Source organism: Aptenodytes forsteri, unplaced genomic scaffold (assembly GCF_000699145.1).
Source record: "Aptenodytes forsteri isolate BGI_AS27 unplaced genomic scaffold, ASM69914v1 Scaffold16, whole genome shotgun sequence".
Classification (NCBI taxonomy): Eukaryota; Metazoa; Chordata; class Aves; order Sphenisciformes; family Spheniscidae; genus Aptenodytes; species Aptenodytes forsteri.
Window position 1 is genome coordinate 3,419,945 of NW_008794753.1, and position 27,300 is coordinate 3,447,244.

At 43.6% G+C, this 27,300-nt stretch overlaps 3 protein-coding genes across 7 annotated transcripts in view; 1 reads left to right on the top strand and 2 right to left on the bottom strand.

Annotated features, from left to right (window-relative positions):
• Positions 1–259: 259 nt before the first annotated feature.
• On the top strand, positions 260–13,869 carry CPSF3L (cleavage and polyadenylation specific factor 3-like). 2 transcript variants are annotated; one of them, XM_009274178.2, is made up of 17 exons: positions 260–440; positions 1,378–1,475; positions 2,540–2,613; positions 3,029–3,257; positions 3,374–3,472; positions 3,571–3,605; positions 4,304–4,442; positions 6,096–6,160; positions 6,836–7,025; positions 7,740–7,823; positions 8,415–8,504; positions 9,094–9,256; positions 10,071–10,178; positions 10,805–10,866; positions 11,776–11,918; positions 12,661–12,790; positions 13,664–13,845. In XM_009274178.2, the coding sequence occupies exons 1-17, from the start codon at positions 413–415 to the stop codon at positions 13,727–13,729; spliced, it is 1,803 nt and encodes a 600-aa protein (XP_009272453.1). In that variant the 5' UTR covers positions 260–412; the 3' UTR covers positions 13,730–13,845. The 2 variants fall into 2 exon arrangements, with proteins under 2 accessions (XP_009272453.1, XP_009272454.1); XM_009274179.2 differs by lacking the exons at positions 260–440; positions 1,378–1,475; positions 2,540–2,613 and adding an exon at positions 2,744–2,813 and having other exon boundaries at positions 13,664–13,869.
• LOC103894730 (lysophosphatidic acid receptor 6-like) lies at positions 11,007–24,046 on the bottom strand. Of its 2 annotated transcripts, XR_657336.2 has the most exons (5): positions 22,996–24,046; positions 21,803–21,950; positions 16,579–17,835; positions 15,436–15,753; positions 11,007–11,325 (listed from the first exon to the last, which is right to left on the bottom strand). XR_657336.2 is itself a non-coding variant. In XM_009274177.2 (4 exons), the coding sequence occupies exon 3, from the start codon at positions 17,642–17,644 to the stop codon at positions 16,589–16,591; it is 1,056 nt and encodes a 351-aa protein (XP_009272452.1). In that variant the 5' UTR covers positions 17,645–17,835; positions 21,803–21,950; positions 22,996–24,046; the 3' UTR covers positions 13,954–15,753; positions 16,579–16,588. The 2 variants fall into 2 exon arrangements, 1 of the variants encoding a protein (XP_009272452.1); XM_009274177.2 differs by lacking the exon at positions 11,007–11,325 and having other exon boundaries at positions 13,954–15,753.
• A 58-nt stretch (positions 24,047–24,104) lies between these two features.
• The window catches only part of PUSL1 (pseudouridylate synthase-like 1), a 28,875-nt gene continuing 25,679 nt past the window's right edge, over positions 24,105–27,300 (bottom strand). For all 3 annotated transcript variants that reach the window (XM_009274182.2, XM_009274183.2, XM_009274180.2), the window contains 2 exons: positions 25,311–25,473; positions 24,105–24,256 (listed from right to left, as the gene is read on the bottom strand). In XM_009274182.2, the coding sequence (XP_009272457.1) occupies positions 25,319–25,473 (155 nt within the window). In that variant the 3' untranslated portion in view covers positions 24,105–24,256; positions 25,311–25,318. The remainder of the gene's footprint in view (positions 24,257–25,310; positions 25,474–27,300) is intronic.

Consider the following 27,300-nt stretch of genomic DNA (forward strand, 5'->3'; position numbering starts at 1 on the left):
AGGTTGTGCTTGGAAAGCTGGTGGTGTGCGCGGCGTGGATAAATAAAGACCGCCGGGCGGAGGGCTGGCCGCGCACTCGCTGTGGAGCAGGAGCCCTTCCCCTGCCTTCCCATCGGCGGGACGCCTGCAGAGCGGTCCGTGCTTCCCGGTGGTGGTGGTGGTGATTATCGAAGCCAAGCAGGCCTGAATTTCCAGGAGTTGTTAATCATCCACGTGTTGATCCGACTTGTGTTTTCTGACTGTCTTCCCTCTAGGAAGGAGTTGGGCCTCTGCTTAAGTCTTCTGCCTGATACCGACAAATAACTGAAATGGCGGCTGTAAAAACGGCTAAATCTTCTCTTCTTTTTGTGGCCACCATTAGACTGTTTCTGAAATAATTTACCGTGCAGTTTGAGATTTAGAGTTCGTTAAAATGCCTGAAATAAAAGTCACTCCCTTGGGTAAGTCCAATCTAAAATCATCCTGAAGTAGAAACACTGAAAATCTTTGGAATTTAGAATTCAAAGTAGTATGCGTTAGACCGCTGGAGACATACATGCCTTTCTGTGCCACAAAACCTGCTCATGGTGGTATACTGCAATACGTGTTACAGCTGCGCAGCATCCGAACTTGGTTCTTGTCAGTGTGTCATTGTCCTCCTTTTGTCTCTCAAGCGAGTAAGACTCGAACAGTCTGACAGCTCTATTTTGATTAGAGGATTCATTAATACGTACTGGTAAAGGCATTGTAGTATTGTACAGTATAGATAATTAGTTCACTTAACGGTGCTAAAGATCGACGGGAAGCAAATTTTTGTCTTGTTTTTTGTTTTGTTTTTTTATGGGTTGCACAGAGATGCGTTTATGTACTGAGAGGGCAGAGGATGTGCCGAGCAGGAGAACTGTTTTATTCTGATGGATAGTTTTCTGGCTCGGAATGGACTTGACTAGAACTTAATGAAGGTCTGTGCTTCCACTGAGAGGCAGAGTACTTGGGGAGGTGCAGAGCCCTGGGAACTTTGAGTTCCATGCTAATGCTTTCCAGATAAGAGATTATTTTGCTCTTACTTGAAACTGTGTAGCTGCGATTGCACAGCAGCGAGCAGAGAACAAACGTGCCCTGCATCTGAACCGCTTATGGGTTTGGACGCAGTGCTGTATTTACTGCAGTTTTGCAGCTGCAGCTGGAAGGCCGCCTCATAAGCTCAGGGAATGGGGTAAGTCAGTTCACATTTGCTTACCCTCTAACAGATCTGCTTGCTTGGAGGAAAGGATGTAGTCTTTTCCTGCATCAGAGAAGGGCTAGGAAGTTTGTACGGACCTTTAAATGCCTTTCTTTTGAAGCGATTGTAAATATTCCCAGAGACGTCTTACTTATCTTTCTTTTGCTTGGGTCCAGGAGCTGGCCAGGATGTGGGGCGCAGCTGTATCCTTGTGTCTATTGCTGGGAAAAACGTAATGCTTGACTGTGGGATGCACATGGGCTACAACGATGATGTGAGTACAGTGGAGAAGCCTCAATGTAGTGTAGAGATGCCTTCAAGGTGCATCTGCCTGGCGTTTCCCAGCAGGGCTCCTGGTTCATTGTTCCGCTCTGTTCCCTTTTATTTGAACGTTGCCTGACTTGTCTTACCTGACGTATGGGTAATATGAGCTGGGTGTGCATTATTGGGCACAGGTATCAGCTACTGCTGGAGCTGGATTATGGCAGAAAACGAACTACTATTGCCCCTTCAAAATCTTGTCTTCCTGTGCAAGAGGTACGTCTCCTCGAGTATTCCTGCTATATGAAGTGCCACCGTCCAGCCATCCTTTCCCTGGGTTGTGGACTCAAAAAAAATATTAAGCAAGCTGTGAATGCTCCCTTCCTGGTGGTTTTGGTCTTTCTGTACTTCACATGGGCAGGTGTCTTCTATGCTTTAAAGCATTAATCCCATCATTAGCTAGACTGCTCTTGACATGATGCTTGGGTTTGGGCAGTTAATTACTTGTGGGATCTGCACCACGCATCTCTGATGCTTTAGAGAGAGAGCTAGGAAATACTCCTGATGTTTGGTCACCTGATACTAGTAGGAAAAGAATAATGCCAAAATACTCTGTAAGATGGAAAGGGTTAAAGCGTGATACAGAGCAAACGTGCCATTACAGAAAAGGTTTTGAGGCTTTCTGCCTTAATGCCTGTGGGTAAGCTAAAACGCATTGGTCACCTGTTTTACTTTGAAGATAAACTTGGCTGTAATTTTATTTATTCGCAAGGTCAGTTTCCCTGTTCGTCCTCTGGCAGCCCTCCTGTCCTTTTTCTCTTTGACTCTTTCTGCCCATAAATGCAGGTGGTGCCTGCAGCTCTTACCGTATTGCTGACACTAGTGTGGTCTGCTGCCTTATCGCAGTTTTGCCTCGAGGTGGATTACAGCCCGTTTCCAGTGTTTCAGGTCGTTCACACCGTTGTTTTGTTGGATAGTAATGTAGTTACTACAAAATAGTAATTTTGTTGGATTTGTAATGTAGTGTTAACTGGCTTTCTTTCGTAATGGATAGCCTCTTTTTTCATGTCTTTGCAGAGACGCTTTCCTGACTTTTCTTACATCACTCAGAATGGAAGGCTGACTGACTTTCTAGACTGTGTGATCATCAGGTGAGAAAGCGTCCTTCCTTGTCACAGGTCAAATGGGAAACAGGAAAGCTTTGTATACTGTCTGGTAATGTAGTGTTAACTGGCTTTCTTTCATAATGGATAGCCTCTTTTTTCATGTCTTTGCAGAGACGCTTTCCTGACTTTTCTTACATCACTCAGAATGGAAGGCTGACTGACTTTCTAGACTGTGTGATCATCAGGTGAGAAAGCGTCCTTCCTTGTCACAGGTCAAATGGGAAACAGGAAAGCTTTGTATACTGTCCCTAGCAACCCAAACATGTTGTAAGTCCATCATTCATATTTTGGCTAGTTCCTCTATGTCATGCAGTGCTTTAAAAATCTGAAGCAAGATCTGAGAACCAGGCAAGCTAAATTCCTGTGCAGCATCTCCTTTATCATTTGTATCTTTCTGCAGCCACTTTCATTTGGACCATTGTGGAGCTTTACCGTATTTCAGTGAAATGGTCGGTTACGATGGGCCCATTTACATGACACATCCTACCAAGGCCATCTGTCCCATCCTCCTGGAGGACTATAGGAAAATAACTGTAGATAAGAAAGGGGAAACTAACTTCTTCACTTCCCAAATGATTAAAGACTGTATGAAAAAAGTGGTTGCTGTGCATCTTCACCAGACAGTTCAGGTAAATGATCGTTCCTGCATACTCTTGGATCAGACCAACTGGATTGCTGTAGAAGGCAGAGCAATTTTATTTTTTTCAAATGTTTGCACTACTGCAGTGTTTGCCTGTTCATGCAGGTGGATGAGGAGCTGGAGATCAAGGCATACTATGCAGGCCATGTGCTAGGAGCAGCCATGTTCCAGATTAAGGTTGGATGCGAGTCAGTTGTGTACACTGTAAGTATGCACAACAATATTTATAGATGCCTACGTCTCCTTCTAATAGCCTGTCCCGTTACCTTGAGAATATTAATGGATTTCTCTTCTTCCGTTAGGGTGATTATAACATGACACCAGACAGACATTTAGGGTAAGTAGGAAGCTGAGTTTCTATGAGTTGTATATATTTCTGACAGGAAGGTTTTAGCACAGCTTCTGTTAATACTAGGGGCTTATCAGCATCGATTCCTTGTTAGGAGGCTGGAACATTTAACGATGTCTTTGCTGGAAAGATAAATGCAATTTTGATTTATGAGAATGAACAGATTTACATTGATTTCTTCCAGATAGACCTTAATGTAATCTTCTGTATATTAATCTATTTTTAAGGCTGCATAATAATTGGACTTAACATGTTTGAAATATTTTATTGTTGTGGTATCTTTAAATGTATTTACTTTCTAAGAGAGAGCCAATCGCAAACTTTAATGTTAATTTTATTTGTACTGGCATATATGAGAGATTTATAATATCCATGCTATTTATAATAACATTTTAATGCATTTAAAACAAGTAATAGACTGGAAAAGAATTGCTTTTCAAAATCTGTAGTCTCTGTTCTGAGCTGGATTAATTTAAAGAAAGCATGGCCCGCAAAGAGAGGAGTCCTGATGCTGCCACAGGACTCCTAGGTGACTTTGGGCAAGTCGATACACATCTGTGTACCTGTTTTCCTATCTGCAAATGGAGACAGTGACATTCTCCACCCATCTTTGAGACCTGCAGATCAGAAATGCCAGATACCATCCCTTAGTTTAATTGGCTTTTTAAAAATTCCTTTTGTTTTAGTGCTGCCTGGATTGATAAGTGTCGCCCAGATTTATTAATAAGTGAATCCACCTATGCCACAACTATCAGAGATTCCAAACGCTGCAGAGAAAGAGACTTCCTGAAGAAAGTTCATGAGACTGTAGAAAGAGGAGGGAAGGTACGGCGTTTTGATAATCTAAGTGATGGGTTTTTCCTCTGTGAAGCTCTTGTTGGCTCTGTACTGCTGTGTAACGATTAACTCAGGCACCTACGTGTGACCACTACATGAAACTGAAGGCATTTTTATATTCCTCCGTCTGTACTTTAAAAGAGAGAATATTAAACACTTAAACTGTGCCAAGAAGAAAACCAAACTATGAGTTAATGAGACAGTAAGGGAAATGCTGTGCTTACAGTCTGCAAAATTAACTTGGTTTGCATCTTGTATACTGAAGCATCCTCTTAGTCATGTAAATTAAGAACCTGAGACTGACTTTCAATTACTGCTTTTAAACTTGATCAGAAATTATTTCCAGTGTAGCCAGGTATGTCTGTTCAGTATCCTACTTCGTGCTGTTCAGCACTGTGCTGTCTGTTACCATAAAACCCCTCCAAGTGCATGGAAGGCATGTGCTTACCATACTGTAAATGATGCTTCAGTACCTTGTTTGTGGCTTTCACTTGCCTGGCTGTTTTGCTTGGGTAAGCCTGTTCCAGTCCAGTGATTTGATGTGAACAACTTCAGCTAGCCACAAAGCATGTGGAACATACGATGATAGCATCGTAATGTGGCTGTTAGTTGTATCAGTCCATTATTATTTTAGAATTTCAGTCCTTCCTGTTTCTTGGAGCTTAGCCCCTCTCTGCTAATATAAAACTTTTTTTTTTGAGATTCTGTTTTTCATTAATGGCGCTTTTAGAGCACGCCTAGGGAAAGACATTGTAAAAAGAGACATTTTAACCCCTCAGAAAATGGAACTAGAAGTGGAAATTTGGAACACAGGAAAGTTTTACTGATTTCACTGTAGCTAAGGATCTGGTTCTAGGTCCTAGGACTTAGTTTATTTAACTCGATTAAATGGAAAGTTAGTCTGGCTGTTAATTGTACGTGTAGAACTTGGACTGCATTTTGGTTAAAAGTTTTAGTAGTTTGTCACCTGAGACCTCAAGCCCTGTATTTTATTTACTGTTCTTGTCAGTAGGGGCAAAATGTAGGCTTGCTTGTGGAAAAGAGGGTGAGTCTCTTGGTAATGGATGTGGTTTGCTAAACAGTTCCATTAAGAAGCAGATGACGGCTTTCCCACTGAATCTGGAAAACAAATGAGTAGCGGTAAACTCTTTGCTGCCAAGTGACAGCACCTAACTGAAGAAAACATTGGAGATCAAAACAGCTGTATGTTCTTTCCTCCAGTGTTGCCTTAATTTGGGAGGGGAGGAAGGTCATAATTACCCCAGCACAAAGCGATCAAGGACAGAAACACTCATCTTAGTGTCCATTTCCATAAATCGTGCCAGAATTGTTGCTCTCAACAACTTGTTTTCATATTATCCAGGAGAGAACAGAACTGAATATATTCACAAGCACCATGCCCTGCCAGAGGCTTTCCTCAGTATGTACAAATTGAGGTCTTAGCCAAGCAGATAGGTGCTTGTCAAATATCAGTGCCTTTCATTCCAAAACTGCAGAACATGTTCCTGTGGAAAGAAAGGTCAGCAACAGAATATCCGAAAGTGAGAGGGAACTGAGGGACTTGTTCAGAAATGGTAACGCTGCAGTGCCATTTACATGCTGTTTGGGTTTCACTGACTGTAAATCATACCTTAATTGCAGGTTCTTATCCCAGTTTTTGCCCTTGGACGTGCCCAGGAACTTTGCATTTTATTGGAAACTTTCTGGTGAGTGCAGTCTCTTCTGTGCACGTACCACCTCCTTTTTGTCCTCCTCATGTTGTGGTCCTGGCAGGTTTCTATGATTCTTTCGTGTCTGTTTAGTACAAGTATTCTCATTAGTGTTCCTCTGCATGTCGGCCCATGCTAGCAGTTGCGGAATTACTTCTTTCTGTGTATTTCCCAGTGTTCCTGACTCTAAGCAGTAAACTAACTGTTTTCTTACCCAGAGTCATTCTCCACTCCTCCCCCAAACACTCAGGATCAATCATCCTTTAAAAAATTTGATTGCATCTGTGCCACATTGTAAAATTATTTTTCATGGGAGGGGGAGGAGGAGGAGGGATGAACAAGTGTTAAACTTGGGTATAAGCATTGTGTGGAAATGTTTTTGATAATACCAAATGATACTGATTTTAATTATTTCCCATAGCAGACTGATTAATATTTGTAATGGAAGGAAGTTGTCTGTAGTGGGTGAGAAGGAGAATTGTACTAAAGCCTACTTTGTAGTAAGTTAATGCATAGTAATGTAGCATTGTCATAATACTGATTTGTAGCTCTTTGAGAGCAGGGTATGCATAAAAAAATCTTTGGGGACTACATAGGTTTATGGACTTTCAGCATGGATAGCCAGGATCCTAATTTGGCCCTCACAGGTACCTGGAACGCTTCTTTCCACAGGGAAAGAATGAACTTGAAGGCTCCAATTTATTTTTCCACGGGACTGACGGAGAAGGCCAATCATTATTACAAGCTCTTCATCACCTGGACTAATCAGAAAATTCGGAAAACATTTGTGCAGAGGAACATGTTTGAATTCAAACACATCAAAGCATTTGATCGGGCCTTTGCAGACAATCCGGGGCCGATGGTAGGTGGGCGTTAACAAGGTAATAGAGCAGATGTGTAGCGTCAGGGAGCTATTTTTATACCACTCTGTTCCTGGCTAAGGCAAACAGGCAGTCTGCAAAAGCTAAGCATCCTCAACCCCATTAATATCAGCATCCCATCTAAAACCCTTTTGTGGCCAGGCCATCTGAATGCTTTTATCTGTGTAACTGTTAAAGATCATTCTGTCTTTATTTCAGTAAAGGTAAAATGCCCAGAGAAAATAAAAAAAATTGATTTCGTGTTCATATAATCTATACCTCAGACCTGATTCAAACCATAACTTTTACAGTATATTCTTTTGACTTAAGTCAGGAGACGGATCTTTTACAACACAATCTCTTATTTTATTGAGATAAATAAAAACTGCCGGTTTTATTTCTGACTGGTTTATTTGGCAGTAGCTGAAAGAGGAATCTGTCAAGCATGATAGTACCGTTATAAAACCGTTCAAAGTTTTTATCAGACACTATGGATGCTCACAAAAACTCCCTAAAACAGTAGTTCAACTTAAGTAAAAATTAGACAAGGTGGGAAAAATAAGATAGCAAAAGTCCTCATTAGAGCTTTGATGTAGTCAGTGTGCACTAATGTGTATTAGTGGATACTCTGTCCAGTTTTAGGATATTTATATATTATAAGTAACGGAAAAAACCCTGATTTCTATGGTGATTCTTGGCATATTTTTGAATTCCAGGTTGTGTTTGCAACCCCTGGTATGCTTCATGCAGGACAGTCCCTTCAGATCTTCAGGAAATGGGCAGGGAATGAAAAGAATATGGTAAGAAATTCTGTTTCCTTGAGTGATGTTTTGTGTTAATGTGATAGCGGTACTGATATAGTCGTAAGAACAAAGGTTGCAGGAAAGCTTTTCCTGAGCATCTGGGGTTAAACGACACGAGTCCTCTAGTGAACCAACCCAGGGCAGAGCTCTTTCAAGCTCTGAATTTTCTTTGCTATGTGCGACAGAGCAAGCAGAGGAGGTACGTTTCAGAAAGGAGGTTGTGGGAGATTTTATTTTCAGAAGCGCTGTCATTAATTTGAAGCTGCTTCAAAGACGTTTGTAACTAGCATTAATTCTTATTTAGCGGTGTGTAGATTTCAGCAGTTTGCTTTCTAATTTCATTAGAAAAGTGTGTGTGTTCTGGAGTTGGGTGTTCACCATTTGTGTGTGTTCTGGAGTTGGGTGTTCACCAGACAAGCTGCAGAACAAAGCAAGCAGCTTTCCAGTGAAGGATGGTAGTATGCAAGACTTGGAAGAACACAAACTTACATCAGCATTTTGCATTTGTGGCTATTTCTGTGTTAACAACAGCTATGCTACGAACAGTCCATGTGCAGAGTTTGTAGGTTTTTCTGGTTTCCTTCTCAGGTCATCATGCCAGGCTACTGTGTGCAGGGAACTGTGGGCCATAAGATTCTGAGTGGACAGCGCAAGCTGGAAATGGAAGGAAGACAAATAGTAAGTTCTGTATTCAAGAAGGAGGATCATTTGGGGGAAGTTCTTCAGAACTTTAGGTGGTAGTTAGACACCATGTACTTGTTACGGGAATATGCAGCATACAACACTGAAAATACCCGAGTAACATTTTCTTTGGGGTTGGACTAGGGTTTTTTTTTTCCCCTTTGCATTGGCAAGTGTGTCTTTTTCTGCCATAAGACTTTGTAGGGGCATATTTATAATGTTTAATAATGAGGCACCACTAGTCAGATAGGTAAAAATGATACATTTTTAGGCAGATGGGGATATTAAAACTGATACGAAACGTCCTTAAGCATTGATTTGTTTTGGCAAATGTGCAACAAGTATTGTGCTCTGAAATTGAGCAGTTTGATCCTGTAAGTTACTGAAAGCTTTTCTGTACAGCATCATATTCAGTCTCTGCTGATAAGGAGCTCTCTCCCCAGCCTCATTTTCCAATTCAGGTGTTCTGCTTCCTTCTTTAAACTAAATACGGAGGCATCTGGGTCTGTTTGCGTGTGGTATACAAGCTGTAGTGAGCCAAAGCAGTTCCTGATTCACAAAGCCCATGCTTTCTGCTCCCCCCCAGTTGGAAGTAAAGATGCAGGTGGAGTACATGTCCTTCAGCGCCCATGCGGATGCCAAGGGAATAATGCAGCTGATTCGCCAGGCTGAGCCGCGAAATGTTCTCCTGGTCCATGGTGAAGCAAAGAAAATGGAGTTTCTGAAGCAGAAAATAGAACAGGAATTTCGTACGTATAGTGTTGGTACTGAAGAGGGAATGGCAGTAGAAGGAAGGCATTGAAGTTCACGTACTTAATCCACTGGACCTCAGCCTAGAGTAAGGCGTACTGTAATTTACAGGACCAGTCACCCTCGAGAAACTAGTATCCGTAACATATCTTACTTAACATGTTAAGCCCATTTAATTTTAATGTCCATTTGGACTTGAAGTAAAAGTGGTTTTAATATGTCTGTATTGTTATAGTTCAGCACTTACTGAATTTACATTTCTTTAGACTCCTAGAAGAAGCCGAGGCAGGCAGGGTATATCTGAAATTATAAGTTAGCAACTTCACTTGCTAACAGGGAATGAGCTCCAGAAAAAAAAAAAAATTAATTCCTTGGAAACAGCTGACTTTTAAATGATGAGTGGAGAAAGCATAGAATTCACATTGGCTGGTTACTTACTGTCTGCAGATTTTGACATCAGAGTGCGGGCAGTTTTGTTGCAGTCTGTTTTCTTTTTACCCCTCACAAGGAGTTAAGGATAGCTGGGCTAGCAGGTATTGCCCCATTGGGGTTTTGATGGTTCTGGTAAGGTTGTTAGCCTTAAGTCTGAGCAGCAGTTCTACTTTTCAGCCTCTTTCAAATCCCTGGTATTAAGTTTCAGCAGATCGCTATTAAACTTCCCTTCCTGTCCTGAACAGCTGCAATAGGCTTCTGCCAAAATCACAGCACCGTCTACTCTAGGGATGCTTGCACCCTGCTTGTGGGTGAAATGACAGTCTGGGATTGGAAATGCTGCTGCAGCAGTCCTTCTGACACTGGCTGTTTACCTTGCAGACGTCAACTGTTACATGCCTGCAAATGGAGAGACCACAACAATATTCACCAATCCCAGCATTCCAGTGGACATATCCCTGGGACTCTTGAAGAGAGAAACAGCAATAGGTGACACGTTTTCAACCAAGAATTTAATCTTTTGGGCCCTGCCACTGTGTTGTATAGTACTTGCCTAAGGTGGAAACAGTGGTGCAGGGCCATTTGTAGCAATGGTGACTTACAGCAGCGCTTCCTGTAAAAGAACAGGTTTTATGAGCATTTAGTGGTTGAGAGGGCTTCCTGTGAAATGTAGTGGCTACTAAGCTGTGAATGTGTATTCAATAATGTTTAAAAACACACACACACATTCTACCTTGTTTGCTACTCATTGCGCATTCACTGTGAAAACAAAGTCCATGAATGCTTTTACTAGCTAGGTCTGTGAAAACTGGAATTACTTTTATAAACCAAATTTAAGAAGAATCTAAAACCTCTCAAATCAGGAAGTGATATGGGAAGAGAGGCGGGGGGGTGGTTTGTGTTTATTAATGTTTATGTGTCTAGAGCACTGACAATGGTTTAAGCACCATGCACTTTAACAGACAGGAGAACAAAGATGTAAAATCTTTGTCTCTGAACCTCAGCAGGGACTCAGAAATCCAATCTATGAAGTCCTATAGCAGTCGTCTTGTGTGAAAAGTAAGCACATCACCGTTAAACCATATCGCCTTTCTCTTCTGTTGGCCTTGGTTTAGGTCTCTTACCAGATGTCAAGAAGCCAAAGCTAATGCATGGCACATTAATTATGAAGGATAACGTAAGTAAAAAAGTTCTTATGTTTGTCTTGTATCCTCTGAATGAGTGTGGTGTTATAATTCGTAAGTGAGGTCTGGGTGAACAAGGAACTAAAATAAAGGTAAGCAGTCTTAGTTTCCTGGAAAGAGCCCAGTAACAGCGTACCTGGGAAGATTAATCTGTAAGACAGACTCTTCAGCTTGTCAGTTGTCTTGACTGATAGTCTTCACTAGTCCCACAATTTCAGAATTAGTATCTTGCTGTTCACGAGCAGGGTGTTGTGGAGGTAGGATTTTTACTGGTCAGTCTCATGAATGCTCACGGCTGAAGTCACAGGAAATGGATAAATTTGAAGAGCTGCTTCTGCTCAAAGTCTGGTTTTTGCCCTGGCCCCCTGCAGCCTACTGGGTGCAGCTACAGCCATTCCAAGGCGGCTGTGGTTTTCAGCCTGTGAATCCAAGGTGTTTCTGATTCACTGTGCCTGTAAAAATCAAAAGAATCAAGACGCAGCCTGTTGTTGGAAGACCTCAGTTTGTTGGACAAGGATGGAAAGGTGCCAAGGGAGGAGTTCTTACTCTGTAACCTCATGTTTCTATTTAAACAAATCATTCCCCCTGATGAAGAGGTTAAACCAACTTCCATTCAGAGAACAACTTTAATTTTGGGAAATAAAGAATTGGTATGATTATTTAAGTGGACACTTTGCCACCATCTTACCTCTACCTTTGCTGTCCATCATATGCTCATGCCTAGCTGCTACTGCTTGCTGAAATGTGCCGAGACATTTCAGAGACTGAAAAGGAATGATCTTACCTGCTGGAGTTCTGCAGTGATGAACACATACCTGTGTGCAGCTGACCACAGAGGAGGAGTAAAACTTCAGAAAGCGCAAAGAAATGGCTTATAATGGATTTGTACTTTTCCTCTGCAGAGCTTCCGTCTGGTTTCTCCTGAGCAGGCTTTGAAGGAGCTGGGCCTTGCAGAACATCAATTGCGTTTCACCTGCCGTGTTCACATTCAGGATCCGCGGAAAGAACATGAGACAGTGCTTCGTGTATATAACCATCTCAAAGGGTAAGTCCATTCCTAGCTGCGTTTGCTTTTTTCTCCCCTAGGGATGGACCTGAGCTTGTAACTCTTAATGTAGGTAGTACAAGTGCCCCCTCCTTTCTGCCCTTCCAGACCAGCCCCAGAGAGTTATTAAGAGAAAATTCTCTGCGGCCCAGAAGACACAACTGCTCTAGATTTCAGTCTGTATAGCTAACAAAACCAGAGCAGTGGTTACACTGCAGAGGCTGGTAATCGGCCTACAAGCTCGTGGTCTTTGCCAAGGTAGAGCAGACCACCTGAAATCTTTGTTCCTGTTGGTTTGTTGCTGTCACTACTGCTTCTAGCTGAAGTTAGTACAATTGTTTGGAGTGAGATCATCAAGCATAGGGTCAAGACACCTCTTAAAGCTATTCAAAAGCTAGCAGCAGATGAATCTTAAAAGCTATTTTCTTCCTATAGGCAGCTGGTCGATTCTGTGAGTAGTCCTTTGCCCAGATGAATAGGGTTCACTGGAGCTATAGCTATCACGAAAGCCAGAAAATTCTGTAGGAAATCCTACATGATTAATATAAGCACCAAAATAAGCAAGCTATGAATCGGCCCCATTCTCCCTTCCTTGGGCAGTGGGTGCTGGCTCAGAGACACAGCTAAAAGTAGCAACAACATGCTGCTGTTGGGGATTCAAAGATACAGAGGGTGTCCCACCCTTCAGCTTGTATGCATGTCCCATCCAAAATAAATCACCTATCATCTTCTCTCTTACCAGGGTCCTGAAAGATTATTCAGTGCAGCATCTCCCTGATGGTTCTATAACAGTAGAGTCCATTCTTATCCAAGCCACAGCACACTCAGAGGATCAAGGAACCAAAGTTCTGCTCGTATCCTGGACTTACCAGGTAAGGAATACTTGAAAACATACTTTTCAAGCAACTCTGATCTTAACTAACTCCTTACAGTCCAGAACTGTCCTACAATGTGGGTTGCTATTGTAAGGGTGAGTCTTCATCACTCTGTTTTTGAAGTAGTTTGACTGGAAGAAGATGAGGTGAGTCACGGCCATTTTCTTTACCATTTTAGGTTTAGTACAAATCCTTTTACAGGAGCTTTACTGAGTCAGTTTTCTCTGGGACCACTGAATTCAAGACAGCTGATCTGGAGTAATTACACTTAGTACAGTTACAATTAATTACAATTATGTTTGTGTTTTGAGGACACTGTGCTATCCAACTTCCAAACTCTCAGCTGTATCACTACTGCAATACAGAGTGTGGAGGTATTTTGTTTTGTATTTCTTAGATGTAGAACTTCAAACAAGAAGCAGAAAGCTAGCTAACGCAAAATTGTGTAAGATTAGACATAGTTGTCATGTCTTCTTCCTTTCAAAAGTATACTTTCTATGGCTGTATTTTTAAACGCTTTCTTTACAGCAAGGAAATGCCTTCTTGAGGGCAAAGCAAAAAAACTCCCAGAACAATGGTTCTTTATTCTTTGCTTTCAAGAAAAATGGCCATTTTCCTCAAAAGAGACACCTCGGGTCTAGACACCTACTTTGACAAATGCAAGTTTTACACTGATACTTTGAAAGAACACCCAAAAGTGCATTTGTGCTAACTGGATTTGTTTCCATTTTTGAACACTGCTAACATTGGATTTTGCTGGGTCCAAGAATTATTTCAGTCTATTTCTAGGTACCAGAGTCGAATTTATTGCCCCAAATGGAAAGTGAAGTGGAAGACTGCTTTCATCCTGTTTCTCTTTATTCTCTCTAGGATGAAGAACTGGGCAGCTACCTCACATCCCTTCTGAAAAAAGGACTGCCACAGAGTACATCGTGAACAACAGAGCAGCAGGCACAGCGGCGTTTCGGAGAGATTTAGATTTTATTTTGTTTACATTGTCAGTGTGGTTTTTCTGGTTTTGTTTTAATAAAGGAATTACAGTGTTTCTCCAATTACAGCAGTGACAGTGTACACCGTTCAGCAGTACTGCGATCTTCTCCTATTGGAAACCTGCCCGGGGAGTCATTACAGCCTGTTTTTAGACAATCCTGAGGAACAAGCTTTGAGTTGCTTGTGCAATAAGGTAAAAGATATTCAGCGTTCTTCCCCTCACAAAGCTCATTTTCCTTAAAACCACCGCAGTCCTGTTCTCTACTACAGTGATTTTCTGTGCAGTATCTATGCTTTCGGTTTGTCCCCAAAAATAAGTAGAAGCAACAGCCATGCACTGACCTAATTCCTGGACCCTCTGCATGGGATGAAAGAGCTCACTTGCGTCAGGTTTGTGAACGGGGGGATTCCCTGACTTGTCAATAAAGGGGGACCAGCCCTACATGATGCTAACGTGGGTAGATAAACGCAAGCCTGAGGGGTCAAAACAAGGAGCTTTCAGAGCTTCACAACTAAAATGCAAAGTGTAAGTATAATGGAGGCAAGAGTATAAAGCCCTAAACATGCTATTTACCCAGCAGCGTAACTTTTTTTTATTATCCATACTTCCCTCAATGACAGCTGACAAGCCTGCAAAGAAAGCTGCACTCTGGATGGAGTCACCAATGAAAATTTTTCTTCCTCTGTCCAGAACATAAAAATTGTGCTTAGTTGGAAAGAACAGTCCCTCCATGGCTGGGAAGTTTTTCCATAGCCTATAAATGGGACAAAAATAGCAGTATCTCATGAAAGGTAAAAGATTAATTTGTCCTAATACTCCCTCAGAGGCTTCCTCATCTCCATTTTACAAGTGCAAGGGTTTGCACTTGTCTTACCAAGCAGAGGAACACAGGAATCATTATTTTCAATATTTTAAAAAAGTTTGAGCAGGTTTTCTCACCGTTATTCAAAAAAGTTCCTCCAAGCTAAGAGCAAAAGACAGAAATGGAGAGGTCAGTGGCTGACCCATCATTAGTAATAGGTGTCCATGCAAACTGCAAAATAACTAATTCAAGTCAGGCCCATCCTAACAAACAAATGTAATACTGCACCCACAAAAGCCATCTATGGCAAAGCTTTAGCTCTATTATAATAATTTCAGATCTGCTCTTGGTTTGCTTGCTGCATGCATCTCAGATGCTAAGTGGTTTATTGACTGGCTTTAACTGATCCAATACAGCCTCCCAAATTCAAGACCCTTGCTTACCATCATCACGTGTGGTGTTTTTCCACAAACCGAGACCCCAACATACCATGCTGCTTATTTTCCAAACCTCTTACCTCCTGTCCTTAACCAGAGAGTAGACTGTGGCATCGGCTGCCATCAGAAAATTGGCTGAATATGGGCAGAAGGTGCAACATCCATTGTTGTGCAAAGAGAAGTTACTACATCATATAGAGAGGCACGATCGTTTATCTCCCCACACCATTCTGCCACAATAATCCTACTCTCCCCCTCCTTTAAGGTCCATGGCAGTTCTTGTTCCAAGTGCAATAGCATAACTTGGGAACCCCAACCACCTGCTGCGGCGTGCCAGGTCAAAGTGTGACTTTTAGCCTGCATTTTGCACATTTGGAAATTGAAATACTGATTTTGCCAGAGTTAGGCATACCTTGTTCCCTGTTGAACAAGCCCCAGGACAATTTCCCTTCTGTTCTCATCTGCTCAGCAGCCTTGCACGCCTACAGGCCAATAGCATATATGCACTTCATAAAGTTTGGGGGTGGCATGGGAAGGAACAGAACAGTGAGTCTGTATATCCGTTATCAAAAGTCACATCCTGTTAAGTAAACTGCTGGCTTTTAAGCAGGTTTGTCAGCCAGGCCAGTGGTTTTCCGGTGTCTCTGATAACCCACAAATGATAAACTCTCTCCACAGTCTCATGTTTCACAGGGTGGAAAACGCAGCAGTTGTCAGCAGCTGTGTGGTTCTGTCAATATAAGAGAAAGATTGAAATAGGTCTGATAGATACATTTTGTGATATAATTACAACGACTGAAAAGAGAGCTTTGACATTTGAACAGGACTGCACAGCGTAAGGAGTCGTGCCAGCTCCTACGGTAACTTCCCTCAATGACTGTGTGGCAAGAAGGGCTTGTTTACCTCTGCTCCTGCACAGGGTTAACCGACTGATAAATACTTAGATCTGTTCTCTTCTAAACTTGCATTAAGAGATGTCCAGCTTGAATCCATAGGCGTGCAATGCTAGAAACCCTGTACCGAAATGCTCCTCAGGAAGGCAATCAATTGATTCACAAGAAGGGATGAGAAGCCCTTATTTGGCTGTGGAATGTAGGCAGAAAGCAGTTTCTGAACCCAGCTGGCTACAGTGTGCCCCCGGGGAGAAAACACAGGATCCCTCCAAAATAGGGAAAAGCCAAGCAGGACTGCCCTGATCCACTCAGCTTTCAGCAGTTAGTGTCAGTTAGGAGGCTGGTTTCTTTCAAGTAACCCTTTCCTGGGCTGTACCGCCTTCCAGAAGAGAGCCCTGTGTTCTCCTACCAACCCCAAAGTTAAACAAAAGGACACCAAAACATCGACGTACATGAACACAGCATGTTTTACCGTGTGCTCTCTAGGACTGTCAGAGAACACAGCTCTCCCAAGTACTGTCCTGGTCGGCTAATAAAAATAGATAGCTGTTAGCCACATCCCTCCAGTCTAGCCTTGATGTAACAACCGCTGTATGAAAGAACGGTAGGTTTCACAAGTTTGTTTTCAAAGAAACAGTTGGAAAGATGAATACTGTACTTACTTTAAGTAGATCAGTTGAGTCCATCTCTGTGTTTTTCACTTCCATGTCTCTGTTGTAGTTTATAAACATAGGAGGACTCCCCAAATATCTGGTCACTGATTGTGTACACCATTTTAGACCTGAATCTGAGCTTGAAGTTGAAGTGCCATTGCTTGCTGGAAGAGCTGAAGTAGTACAAGAGCGGGTTAAGGCAACAGTTGAAACTCACGAGGGCTAAGGTGACCCTTCGCATTTTGTAGATCAAGTTGGTAAATGACTTGATGACCTGGATTCTCATTAAAAAGTGGAGCAAGTGAGTGAGATGATACGGGAGAAAGCACAAAGTACAAATGACCAAGATGATGTAGATGGTGCGCAGGGCCTTCCTCTTGTGAATGCTGTGTTTGATCTGGGAGATCCTCTTAGCAATGAGAGCGTAGCTGATCAGAATGATGGAAAATGGGATCACAAAACCAAAAACTAAGGCCAGGATGTTGTAAGGTGCCATGCGATAAGTCCAGCTACGCGTAGCAAAGTTCTCAAAACACACGGTCGTGTTCCTCACACCACTGTTGTGGAGGGGACCTCCAAGGATAAGTGGAACCATGATGCTTAGAGCAACCACCCAAAGGACCGTGACCACCGCCACATAATGGATGACTTTGATCTGGACATACCTGAAGGGGTGCAACACTGCAATGTAGCGATCAACACAAATGCAGGTGAAAAAGGCAATGCTTAGATAGATATTGATATAGTACAAAGTCCCAGTTATCCTACAAGCCATGTCACCAAAGGTCCAATTGTTCCGATTCAGGTGGTAATGAATTTTAAAAGGCAGCACACAAACAAACAAGGTGTCCACCAGAGCTAGATTAATCATGTATACATAGGAATGAGAAGCATGCTTTACTTTGCAGGACAGGAGGTACAGAGCTAAGACATTTTCTATCAGTCCCAGCACGAAGACAAGGCTGTAGATGACCGTAAACAAGGAATACTGGAAGTCTGCTTCCAAGCTGCATTCTGAACTGGCATTGGCAACTGTCTCACTGGAGACTCCTTCAGGCCAGGAAATATCTGCCATGATTGCTGGAGTGCAGGGATATCCAACACAGGATAAAAGTCTTAAGCTGTCCCTTACCTCAGGAGGTTCTTGAGTTTTATTTCATCTCGAGTGGGTAAGAGCTGAAGCTGCACAACTGAGCGATGTTAAGTCTGGTGAAGTCTGTGGCTCAGAGGTCCGCGCTTGGTATGTTTAGATGGAAAGCAGTGTTGCTGTAAGGGAGAATAAATCATTTTAAACACAAGCATTTGAAGTTTACACAGTAGACAGATTATTTACTGGCATTAAAATCATCACGAGATGACAATACTGAATTATCAGGTAGCGATTTCCTCCCCGTAAAAAAAAAAACAAACCACAAACCAAACAAAAACCACGTAGAAGGCTGTAGCTTTGGCTAAGGGTGGGCCAGCAATTGAAGCCGTACAGGAGAGCTTCAGCAGTGATACACCTTTGGAGGTCCTGTAATTAATTTCCCATTCCTAAGCCCTACCAGAATTCCCGTGTCTTTCTGGGAGATCTATGATGTCATTATCCCATCCTTAAAAAATTGCAGTGATGGATTGTGCAGGCTTCCCAGGAAAAAAGAAAAGCAGTAGTGGCAAAAATACAAGGAGGACTGCTTTTTCAGTTACTCAGTGTGACAGTTAACTCAGTCCTCTGTGACTGAACTGTTTTAACCTTGCTGCTGCAGTTTTGTAAAGAGCACGCGTGGAACCTTCCTGTTAAAATTAAGAAATAGTATTTAAAGCACAGAACTGCAACAGGTAGCTGGCATCCATACCAAGCTGTTAACCAAATCAAAGCAGCAGCACCATCCCCACCCCCATTTAGGCATGGTTCAGGGTGGATCGTCAATAGTATAGACAACAACTGTAACACACCAGTAGATGGAAGGGTTCAGCACTTCAGACAAGACGGGCCAGGTCTCTTGTCCTAGGTCATTGTAAGACCTGATAACGAGCATGCAGACAATCCGAGAAATGGGTTTTTTCTGTCCTTCCCACCCAGGCCTTTATACCTTAGCTGAAGGGCATATACAAGTGGGGAGGCTCGGTGTAAGCTGGTGGGCGAATTTACAGCACCCTGAACCTACTCTGCAGGCACATGGCAGAGAGAAACCACCACTCGTCTCCGTTGCAAAGGGAGCCTGAAGGACTCAGTATAGAGATAGTTGCTGGCATGGAATTCTTGTTGGAAGATCTTGTTCATGTATGCTGCTAGTGCACATGCAAGAAGTGTCTAAAGGGCTTCATATCCCAGATAGAGCTCAATCAGCCCTGAGAAATTCATATACATGAGAGCTCTCTTCCAAAAAATTCTGCAGTAAACTTCTGAGAGAAAGTCAGCAAAAGAGGGAATCCAGTATAAATAGAAATATGCATTTAGATGCTTACCTTTCCCAAATGCGATGCTGCTACTTTATGGGATACTTATTTTTGACTGATTTGATAGAAGGTAGTGAAAGTAGTGTTAAAATCGGAAATAGTATTAATTACTGAAGTCTCTGTTTTCAGGATGTGTGAAAGAAATTCAGACTGTCTTGCTGCCGTATACCTCTAATTGGCATAATGTAGATATCATTTCAAGAAAAAAACCCAAAGTGATTAAACCTCCGCCAGGGGAGGTTTAGATTGGACACGAGGAAAAATGTCTTTACTGAAAGAGTGGTTAAACGTTGGAACAGGCTGCCCAGGGAAGTGGTTGAGTCCCCATCCCTGGAGGTATTTAAAAGACGTGTAGATGAGGCACTTAGGGACATGGTGTAGTGGGCATGGTGGTGTTGGGTTGACGGTTGGACTCGATGATCTTAGAGGTCTTTTCCAACCTTAACGATTCTATGATTCTATGTGTTCGCAATATGGGAACGAGGCGCTGTACCAGTAGGACTCCTCGTCTAGGTCACTCACATCACATAGCAATAAACTGCACCCCAGCAGTGCAGTTTCTCTCCATCAAACGTAAAAGAAATCCGAGTACCTAAGCCAAACACAGACACCTAAACAGAAGCCATTAAAAGCAGCGGAGAAATTAAACCCAGCTACAGTATGCACGACATTCATAAAGTTGAGCCATCAAAAGCAAAAAAATACAAAGGTCGCTGGGTACTTTCCAAAGGAAACTCTGAATTCACACTTCCTCCCAATAGCTGTTTGTCTAATGAAGTCAAAAGCACCCGAGAAGATGACTGGAAGATTAAAAAATGGTTTCACTTTAAGTAGGCAAGTAGGCATACATACCTCCTTAAGTGGGCCTTTCACCCAATAGCAAAGGGTTTGTACACACACACAGAGGAAAATTAATACAAAGCCAGGCACGGCTAAGCCATAACTTTAAGCAGCATAGGACTTGAAACAACCTTTATCTCAGAGTTTTGCCAGAGCAAGAGCCACCAAACATCTATCTTTTCTAGTACAGTGTCGCAACGGGGAAAAGATAAGGCAGAGGCCGGTAAAATCATTAAAGGGGCAGGACGGCAAAGGGGACCGATGAGCTACTGCTTCTCACAAGACAAGCACGGTTAAGGACGTCCGTAGGCACTATCAGGTAACGGCTCCAAAACAAGCAGAAGGAGTTTTTCCAAACAGCACATACATTGTCCCCAGATTCTGTAGAAGTTAGACACAAGCGTTTCTCTATGCTTAACGCTGACTGACCGCTGTGAGATGGCAAAATGAGTCTTGCTAAAGGACTGCCTGAAACTGCTTCCACTCAGATCCCGGGCGGTATGGTTACAAGGCCTTACCAAAGGCACAGAAGCTGCTTGCACCACGACACTACACTAATACCGTTCGCTTTCAGCACCTGTAGTCTCACTTAATCCCCTAAATCCCTCCCCATCTGCAATAGGATCCCCCATTGTGTCTTACGTTCTTGGAGCGGACAGCGGGCAAAGCTGATACCTCAACTTGCTGGGAAGTAACAGGTAAAGCTTGTACCCGCTCGCGCTCACCAGCCCTAGACATAACCCATCAAGTAACGTGAACCCCTTTAAGCTCAACTACAGCAGAAGTAAGGAACAGTGGAAGGGGTGGGGGGAATAATAAATCACCGACATGGAGTATTGTACGAGTCTTTTACAAGTTGGTCTTCTACCCCGTTCCAAACAGTTCCATACGCACTGCCGGACCCCACCGTGTACATCAACCTGTTTGAAAGTATTTTCATTCCCTGTGAGAGGTAATAGAAGTGACAGAGTTTATGACTAAACAGATATTTTCCAAGTACATAGCCGCTTTCATCTCTTACAGTAACGTACCATTTACTTATCTACCATTTAAGTATGGAGTCTGATCAAATTCCAAGTTCAGCTTTGCTTCCCCAGGGCTGTTTTGTCGTTTGGTTGGGGTTTTTTGGGGGGGAGGGGGGCTGTTATTTCTTCCAGACAACCAAAAAGCACCACTGAACTTCTGTTTCTGTACCAAGTTATTGGATTTACAAAAACACAGAAAAGCATACATCAACGTTTCCACATTATTAGAAATGTTTTCGTAGAAAACCAAGCTTGAGTCTTTGAACACCGGTCAAGCATTAAGTTTTCTGCTTTTAGTTTTAAAGCATCACATGTATTGGATGTCCAAATGGGATCAACTGAAAAGAATGAGTAACGCGACAACATAAAAAGGAAAAGAATGCTAAATACCCCTTGATAAAAATAACACGTATTAATGACGGACACCAAAAAAACAATTCAGACTAGGAGTCTGTAAAAAAGTTCTCTGCTGATGGTATCTTTTATGTTTTATGATGTTATCTTTTATGAGCATGTTCTTTAATTAAATGTCTTTAGGTTATTTTTAACAGTTGCTCTGGGATTTAAAAACCAAAGCAAAACCCCACAACAGTTCTTTGCCAACTGCAGCGTTAGCCAGTTAGTCTACTTCTAGACTACCGTCGGGATAGCTGAACCTGGGTTGCTCAGTTACTGGATTTGATAACAAGCCCGTAAGCGCGATAGGTTTTTATTGTAACCAGAAGCTGGGAAACATTTGCAGAAACATCAATAGCAGGTATTTTTGCACTGCGACTATTTAAAAAAAAAAAAAAAAAAAAAAAAAGCAGCGATGCCTGAGCCCGCAGTAGCAGTTAGCTTGATTAGCACCCAAACAGCATTAATACTTGGTTTGATTTTCTGCCCTGTAAAGACTCATAATAAATGTAGTTAGAAAGTTAACTTACCAGAGCTCAGATCAGCATCTCATGCAAAAGCTGCAGCCTCTCCAGAGTCCTCACAACTACGAGGTCACCGCTAAGCTCTTCTGCGTAGAGTTTTAACACCAGAGCAAACTGCCCTGCGAGACACCCTGCAGAGCTCTCCCACGTTGCTCTACAGAGAGAAACCACAGGAAGCGAAGATGAAAAGCTGTCACTCAGATCCAAGACAGAGCACTTGCCCCGCTAGTGAAGCATCCTCCCACAGAACTGGGGAGAGAGCACAGCGCACAGCCAGGCACTAGTGCACGCTCTAGTTCTCTCTCCATGTATCCACTGTAAGAGGGAGGCACAATGCTCCCACCCAAAGCCACCCTTGATCACCTCCAGCCTGCCCTGCCCTCCAGTCCCCGCAGTCTGCAGAGCAAGACCAGCCTCTCTGAAACCTGGTACCAGTGCTTCAGTCTGAGACGCTCTGAAATGGGCCTGTAGCTGCACTCTCACTTCCCCTCAAAGCGGGGAACAGCAAGACTTTGCTGCCATTCCTTTTCAGGCAAACCGCTGTCCAAAAACACATGGGCACGTTAGGTTTCGAACACAGATGGACAAGCCCCGCTGCTCGTGTTGAAAAATCACTGCAGCATGTTACAGCATCCCTGCCTTTGGGTACTTATCCAGCAAGGCTGTACCAGAAAAGCACAAACGGGTACCACACTAGCAACACAGCAGCTCCAGCTCTCCTTTTCCACGGTAGAGACCCAGGACCCCTCCAAAGTTCTGTCATGGTCTTTGGAAATTAGTCCCCGAGGGAATAAAGCAGCCAGCATGCTACATGGGAAGGGAGAGAGTAACCAGAAGTATCTCGCCTTTCCTTCCCATGCTATCAAAAGTAGGTCTCTGGCAAAACTGCTACCTGGAACAGAGCGGGGAAGAGATGCGTCACTTCTCATAAGGGGACACCTAGACATGGGCTGTCCTCCTATTCTGTATCAGGACCACTCACTAACTCGGTCCCTACTGCCAAAGGCAAGGGTGGCCTTAAGAGAGGTCAAAAAGAACCGCTGCCTCCCCCTCTGCCTACCTTGTGGCTCTTCACCATGCCAACAGAGAGTGGAAACTCTACGGTCTCTCAAAAGGTTATTAAGATTCTTCCTTTATTCATCTGAATGCAATAGTCTACGTCACTTTGAACTGCCACATAACAAAGAACATTCTCTTACCAGATCAAGTGGGCTGTCTGCTCCGACAAACTGGCTTTCTCTGCAATTCTTCTCCTCCTCTCATGGACAATGGGGAGATTAATTATGGTGGTGCCAGGCATCTCAGCGGCACATTGCTTCACTGCAGGAGAGTGTTTAAACCAGGTATTGTTTCTTCTGTGAACTTCAGAAGTCAACATTTTCATCCTCTTTCTTGTAACCTGGCACTCTAACAGTCATTTTATAACCAAAGCAGACAGAGATTCTGGTGTCATTCATGAAGAAAAAACCCACAAGTTACCCAATTTGTATTTTATTGCTTGGGCAAGCTTGCAAAACCCGAGATTAGAGTGGTTGGGGAGGGGGAGAAAAAAAAAAAGAAAAAAGAGTTCTCTCTGCACTATGATTCACATGCCCTCAGGTCACTGACAGACCCGCTCTGCAGCACCGCTGCACCAACAACTGTGGAAGAGCAGAAGGCAGCAACAAGCAAATCAGAGCCCAGCAACAGCGTGGCAGCCACCTTCGGGCGACAGAGCCTCCGCTGCCCAAAGTGCTTCACTTCACAATTAGGCTGACTCACTCATATAGTTGTTCCCGTGCTACTAGCCCAGGCCGTGACCATTAAAACAGGTTTTAAGTGACCTCAAAGGAACTTTGCTCTGTAACATGCCACAGCCTAAGTGCAACAGACATGGCTTTGTACCAGGGAACAGGATAATGTAAAAGCTACTACAATTCTGTAAGAGAGTGACTGTTGATGAGGAGAGGAAACGGCGAGTACTTTCAAAGGCTGTTTCTGTAAGTCACTGCATCAGACAGTAACAGCTGTCCCTTGCACTACGCTGTACAAAGGCAGGGTTACAGAGCAGAGGGGCAGAGAGGAAATGCTACATTCTCCTCCGTTCTAAGCCTGTACCCCTCCCACACACACCACAGAAGGAAAATAAAAAAGAAACCCCAAACCAAAAAACCCCAAGCCCCACTCCTTCCTCCTCCTGGTTGAGAGACAGGCACCAGAATTTCAGAACAAGAAAAAAAAGCAGTTATCTGAAAGCAGCATCGGGTTGTTCTTCCTTTCCCCTTGGCAGTCTCGGAGGGCAAGAACAAATGATAGGAAGATGCCTACAGTCACAGTCTATGATTTTTATTGAGACAAGACCGTGTATTGTGTAGAGAGCGCTTGGCAAACCTCCATCACACATCCACAACAACAGTCCTTTCAGACGTGGCTGTATCTCATAGAGCTGCTATTCTCCTGGGGCAATTGTAGTGTCCAAATCTGAGAGGAAAAAGAGAAAACATTGATTTAGGGAAAAAGATGGCACTGAAACCACCTGAAAGCACTTAAAATCTGTGGTCTTCTTTTCCCATGGGGGCTCCCTCCCCATTGGCACAGACAGCTCCACACCCAGCACTATTAGGAAAAGCACCATCCGAGAGGGCCAAAACCAGCAAGCAGCAGCTGCCTTTTCAAGGCCAGGCCAAGTGCTCAGAACTACATTCAAGCTCCTCGCACTGCTCTTTGTTGCTTCCCTTTCCCTTCTGTCTTCTTTAAGCCCCAGTGTGCGCGCTGCTGCTGCAGGAGAGAGCATGCTCTAAGCCCACCTGTAGCAGGTCTGCGGTCTGGCTGAGACAAGGCAGCCTGGAGGTGGTCTGCAGTGTGGTGGAAAGTCCTTTCTATCCACATTTCACGGGCACTGGATTAATCAGAGACAGATTAATCCTTGCAGTTTTAAATACCTGCTATCCTTAGCAGGGATGTCAAACTTCCATGACATCCATTTGCTATCTTCTGCAAATTTGCCCCCCCACCTTTTTTTTTTTAAGCTACAAAACTTAAATAGCTCAGACCAGATGCTGTTAAATTAAGAGAGCCACCATATAAGCAAAAGGATGATCTGTTCTCTGTCCCCCAGTCTGTACAACCCTCTCAAAAATACCAAGGGAGAAGCGAGTGAACAGAAACGGGTCTGTAGGCACCTAGATACCACAGACGGTTTGGTCTTTATACATGGTCAGGGACAGAACAAGAGTTTATGAGAACTGAAAATATCATTCATGTGAGATCTCAAAGTCATTGTCAACACAACTTCTCTTTTACTACTCTGCAAGTAAGAGGAGGAAATCTACCAGGAAAAAAAACACGATTTTTCCATAGCAACTGCTGTAAACACCTCTACAGTCCGGGGCACCCACTGGGATGTGGGTGTCACTGAACAAAGCTGTGAGCCATAGGTCAGATGGCACATAAAGGAAGACCGTGGGTGTTACTGCTCCCTTCAGTATTAGATCTAACTCCTGCAAAAAGAATGCCATCCCCTGCATTCACCTACCTGCTTCATTATATTCCACTGATTTTAGAAAGAGTCCAGATGGCGGAGCCATGGCATTTGATGGAAAAGCCCGTGAATCTTTTATCTCCAGTAACTCCTTTATATGATGAGGTGTTAACTTTCCCTGGCCAACTGCAACTAGAGCCCCAACCATTCTTCGGACCTGGAAAAACAGAGAACACGGCTTAGGAGCTGCCCTTGTTAAACTTACAGATATTAGGGGAAACTGTCCAGAGTCCCGCCCTCGTGCTCTCAGCAGTACTGTGCTGTGTAACAGCCCACAGTTACTACTGATGGCAAGTCGAGCTAGAAACCTAATCAGAGAGTTCAGTGCCTGTCACTCAGGAAAGAATGATATCACCATGATTTCTTAATATGAGCCTGCTCCTGAATATAGGTACATCGTTATTATTAAACCCATAGTTCCCGTTACTATTACACGTACATCGTTATTATTAAACCCATAGTTCCCAGAAAGCCTAATTTCTCGTGTTCCTCTACTATTCCTAGTACTGTCAGTTGTTCCCAGTGCCAGGCACTTTGCTCCTAGTCCAGCTGGGTGTTAAGAAAGAAGCAAGCATCTCCCCACATAAAGAATGCTTCGACCCTTGTTTTAGGTGCCACTGAAGTATGCCAAGCCATGCCCCAGCCTCACCCATCAGGGTTCAAGCCAGTCCTGGCTGCCCCTTGTACGCCTTTGGTATCACATACCTCCAGGGAGCATTTCCAGTGCTCACTTTATTTCTTCGGAAAGATCATGCTCCCTTAGTCCCCGAGCACACCCCAGCAGTCACAGTCACCCCACAGCCTGTGGAGGAACGGTGTTCTTTCCACTTCTAGCAGGGATTGCATGGGCTGCCTAGGTTCTGCACCGATTGGGGTGACACGACAACATGCAGCAGCTAAGCTTGTCTGCAACGTGCAGAGGCACAGGATCTTCTAGTGACCAAAGCTGGTGGTAGGGAAGGGAAAAGAACTAGCAAAATTACCTTGCTTCCTTTAACTCTTCTCTCCCTACAACTAAAGACCTTAGTAAGAATGAGATGAGAACCTGTAACACAGTGATCTCCAGCTACACAGTACTGCCTTGGAGCAAGGCTTGTTTTCATCACATGTGGGAAGAAAGCTGAGCAGAGGATGGTTTCTGTTTCAGAAACAACAGCAGCACCCACACATCCGTCTGTGGCAGGAAGCTCACATGCTCGCTGGGAAAGCTGAGCTCACAGGTGGTTCTTAATAAGCAAGCAGCACTGTTTCCAGATGGGGGACTATGCAGGGGCTTGCTTCTCTCTCAGAAAGCCAAAAGAGGAAAAAAAACCCAAGTAGGACAGCCCACAAGACAACATCCCCCCAGTGCAGCAAACTGGTATTTCAAACAACTCTGCATGTCACAACTTACCTTCCCTCCCTCCACACTCAGCAATTCCAGACCTAGTGGGTTAGCACAAATTTCACACCACAGTGCTCACCTCCCGCGTAAACACCCCTCACACTTCAGCATCCTCTTGGCTAAAGAACACCCTTTCCTTCTATATCCCCTACGTGCTCTTCCAGGAGGGCCAAGACTTGTATCTGCCAATGCCACCTGCACACCAAACGCTAGTTCCCTACGACCAGCCAGCTATTGCATCCCTGCGTGGTGGCTACATTTCTCTCCACCCCTTTCACAAGCTGAAGGCATCCTTCTGAAGGCAGAGCACTGACCGCTAATCTTCCTGGTACTTCTTATGTCAAGGCAGCCTCACGAAGCTGCTGTCGAGGAGTAACTGACAAGTAAAGCCCCTCAACTTGTGCCAGAAGTACTCTCAGCAAGGCACTCCTAGAGAGACTTTGGTTATCCGGAGACAAGTATACAGGCAATTACCTACTTCCCATGGGCATCAATAAAGCTTGTGCAAGAAACATCTGGGGATGGTTCAGGGAAACATCTGTTTCCCTGGGGAAACAAAGGATAAAGACAGAGAAGGACGGTCCTTTTCAGGCTTTTGTT

Coding starts and splice junctions, on each gene's coding strand:
- LOC103894730 (XM_009274177.2), bottom strand. CDS start 17,644: ATGGCAGATATTTCCTGGCCTGAAGGAGTCTCCAGTGAGACAGTTGCC.
- CPSF3L (XM_009274178.2), top strand. CDS start 413: ATGCCTGAAATAAAAGTCACTCCCTTGG. Junction 3,258..3,373: donor ATCTTCACCAGACAGTTCAG/GTAAATGATCGT, acceptor CTGTTCATGCAG/GTGGATGAGGAGCTGGAGAT. Junction 10,179..10,804: donor GAAGAGAGAAACAGCAATAG/GTGACACGTTTT, acceptor GCCTTGGTTTAG/GTCTCTTACCAGATGTCAAG.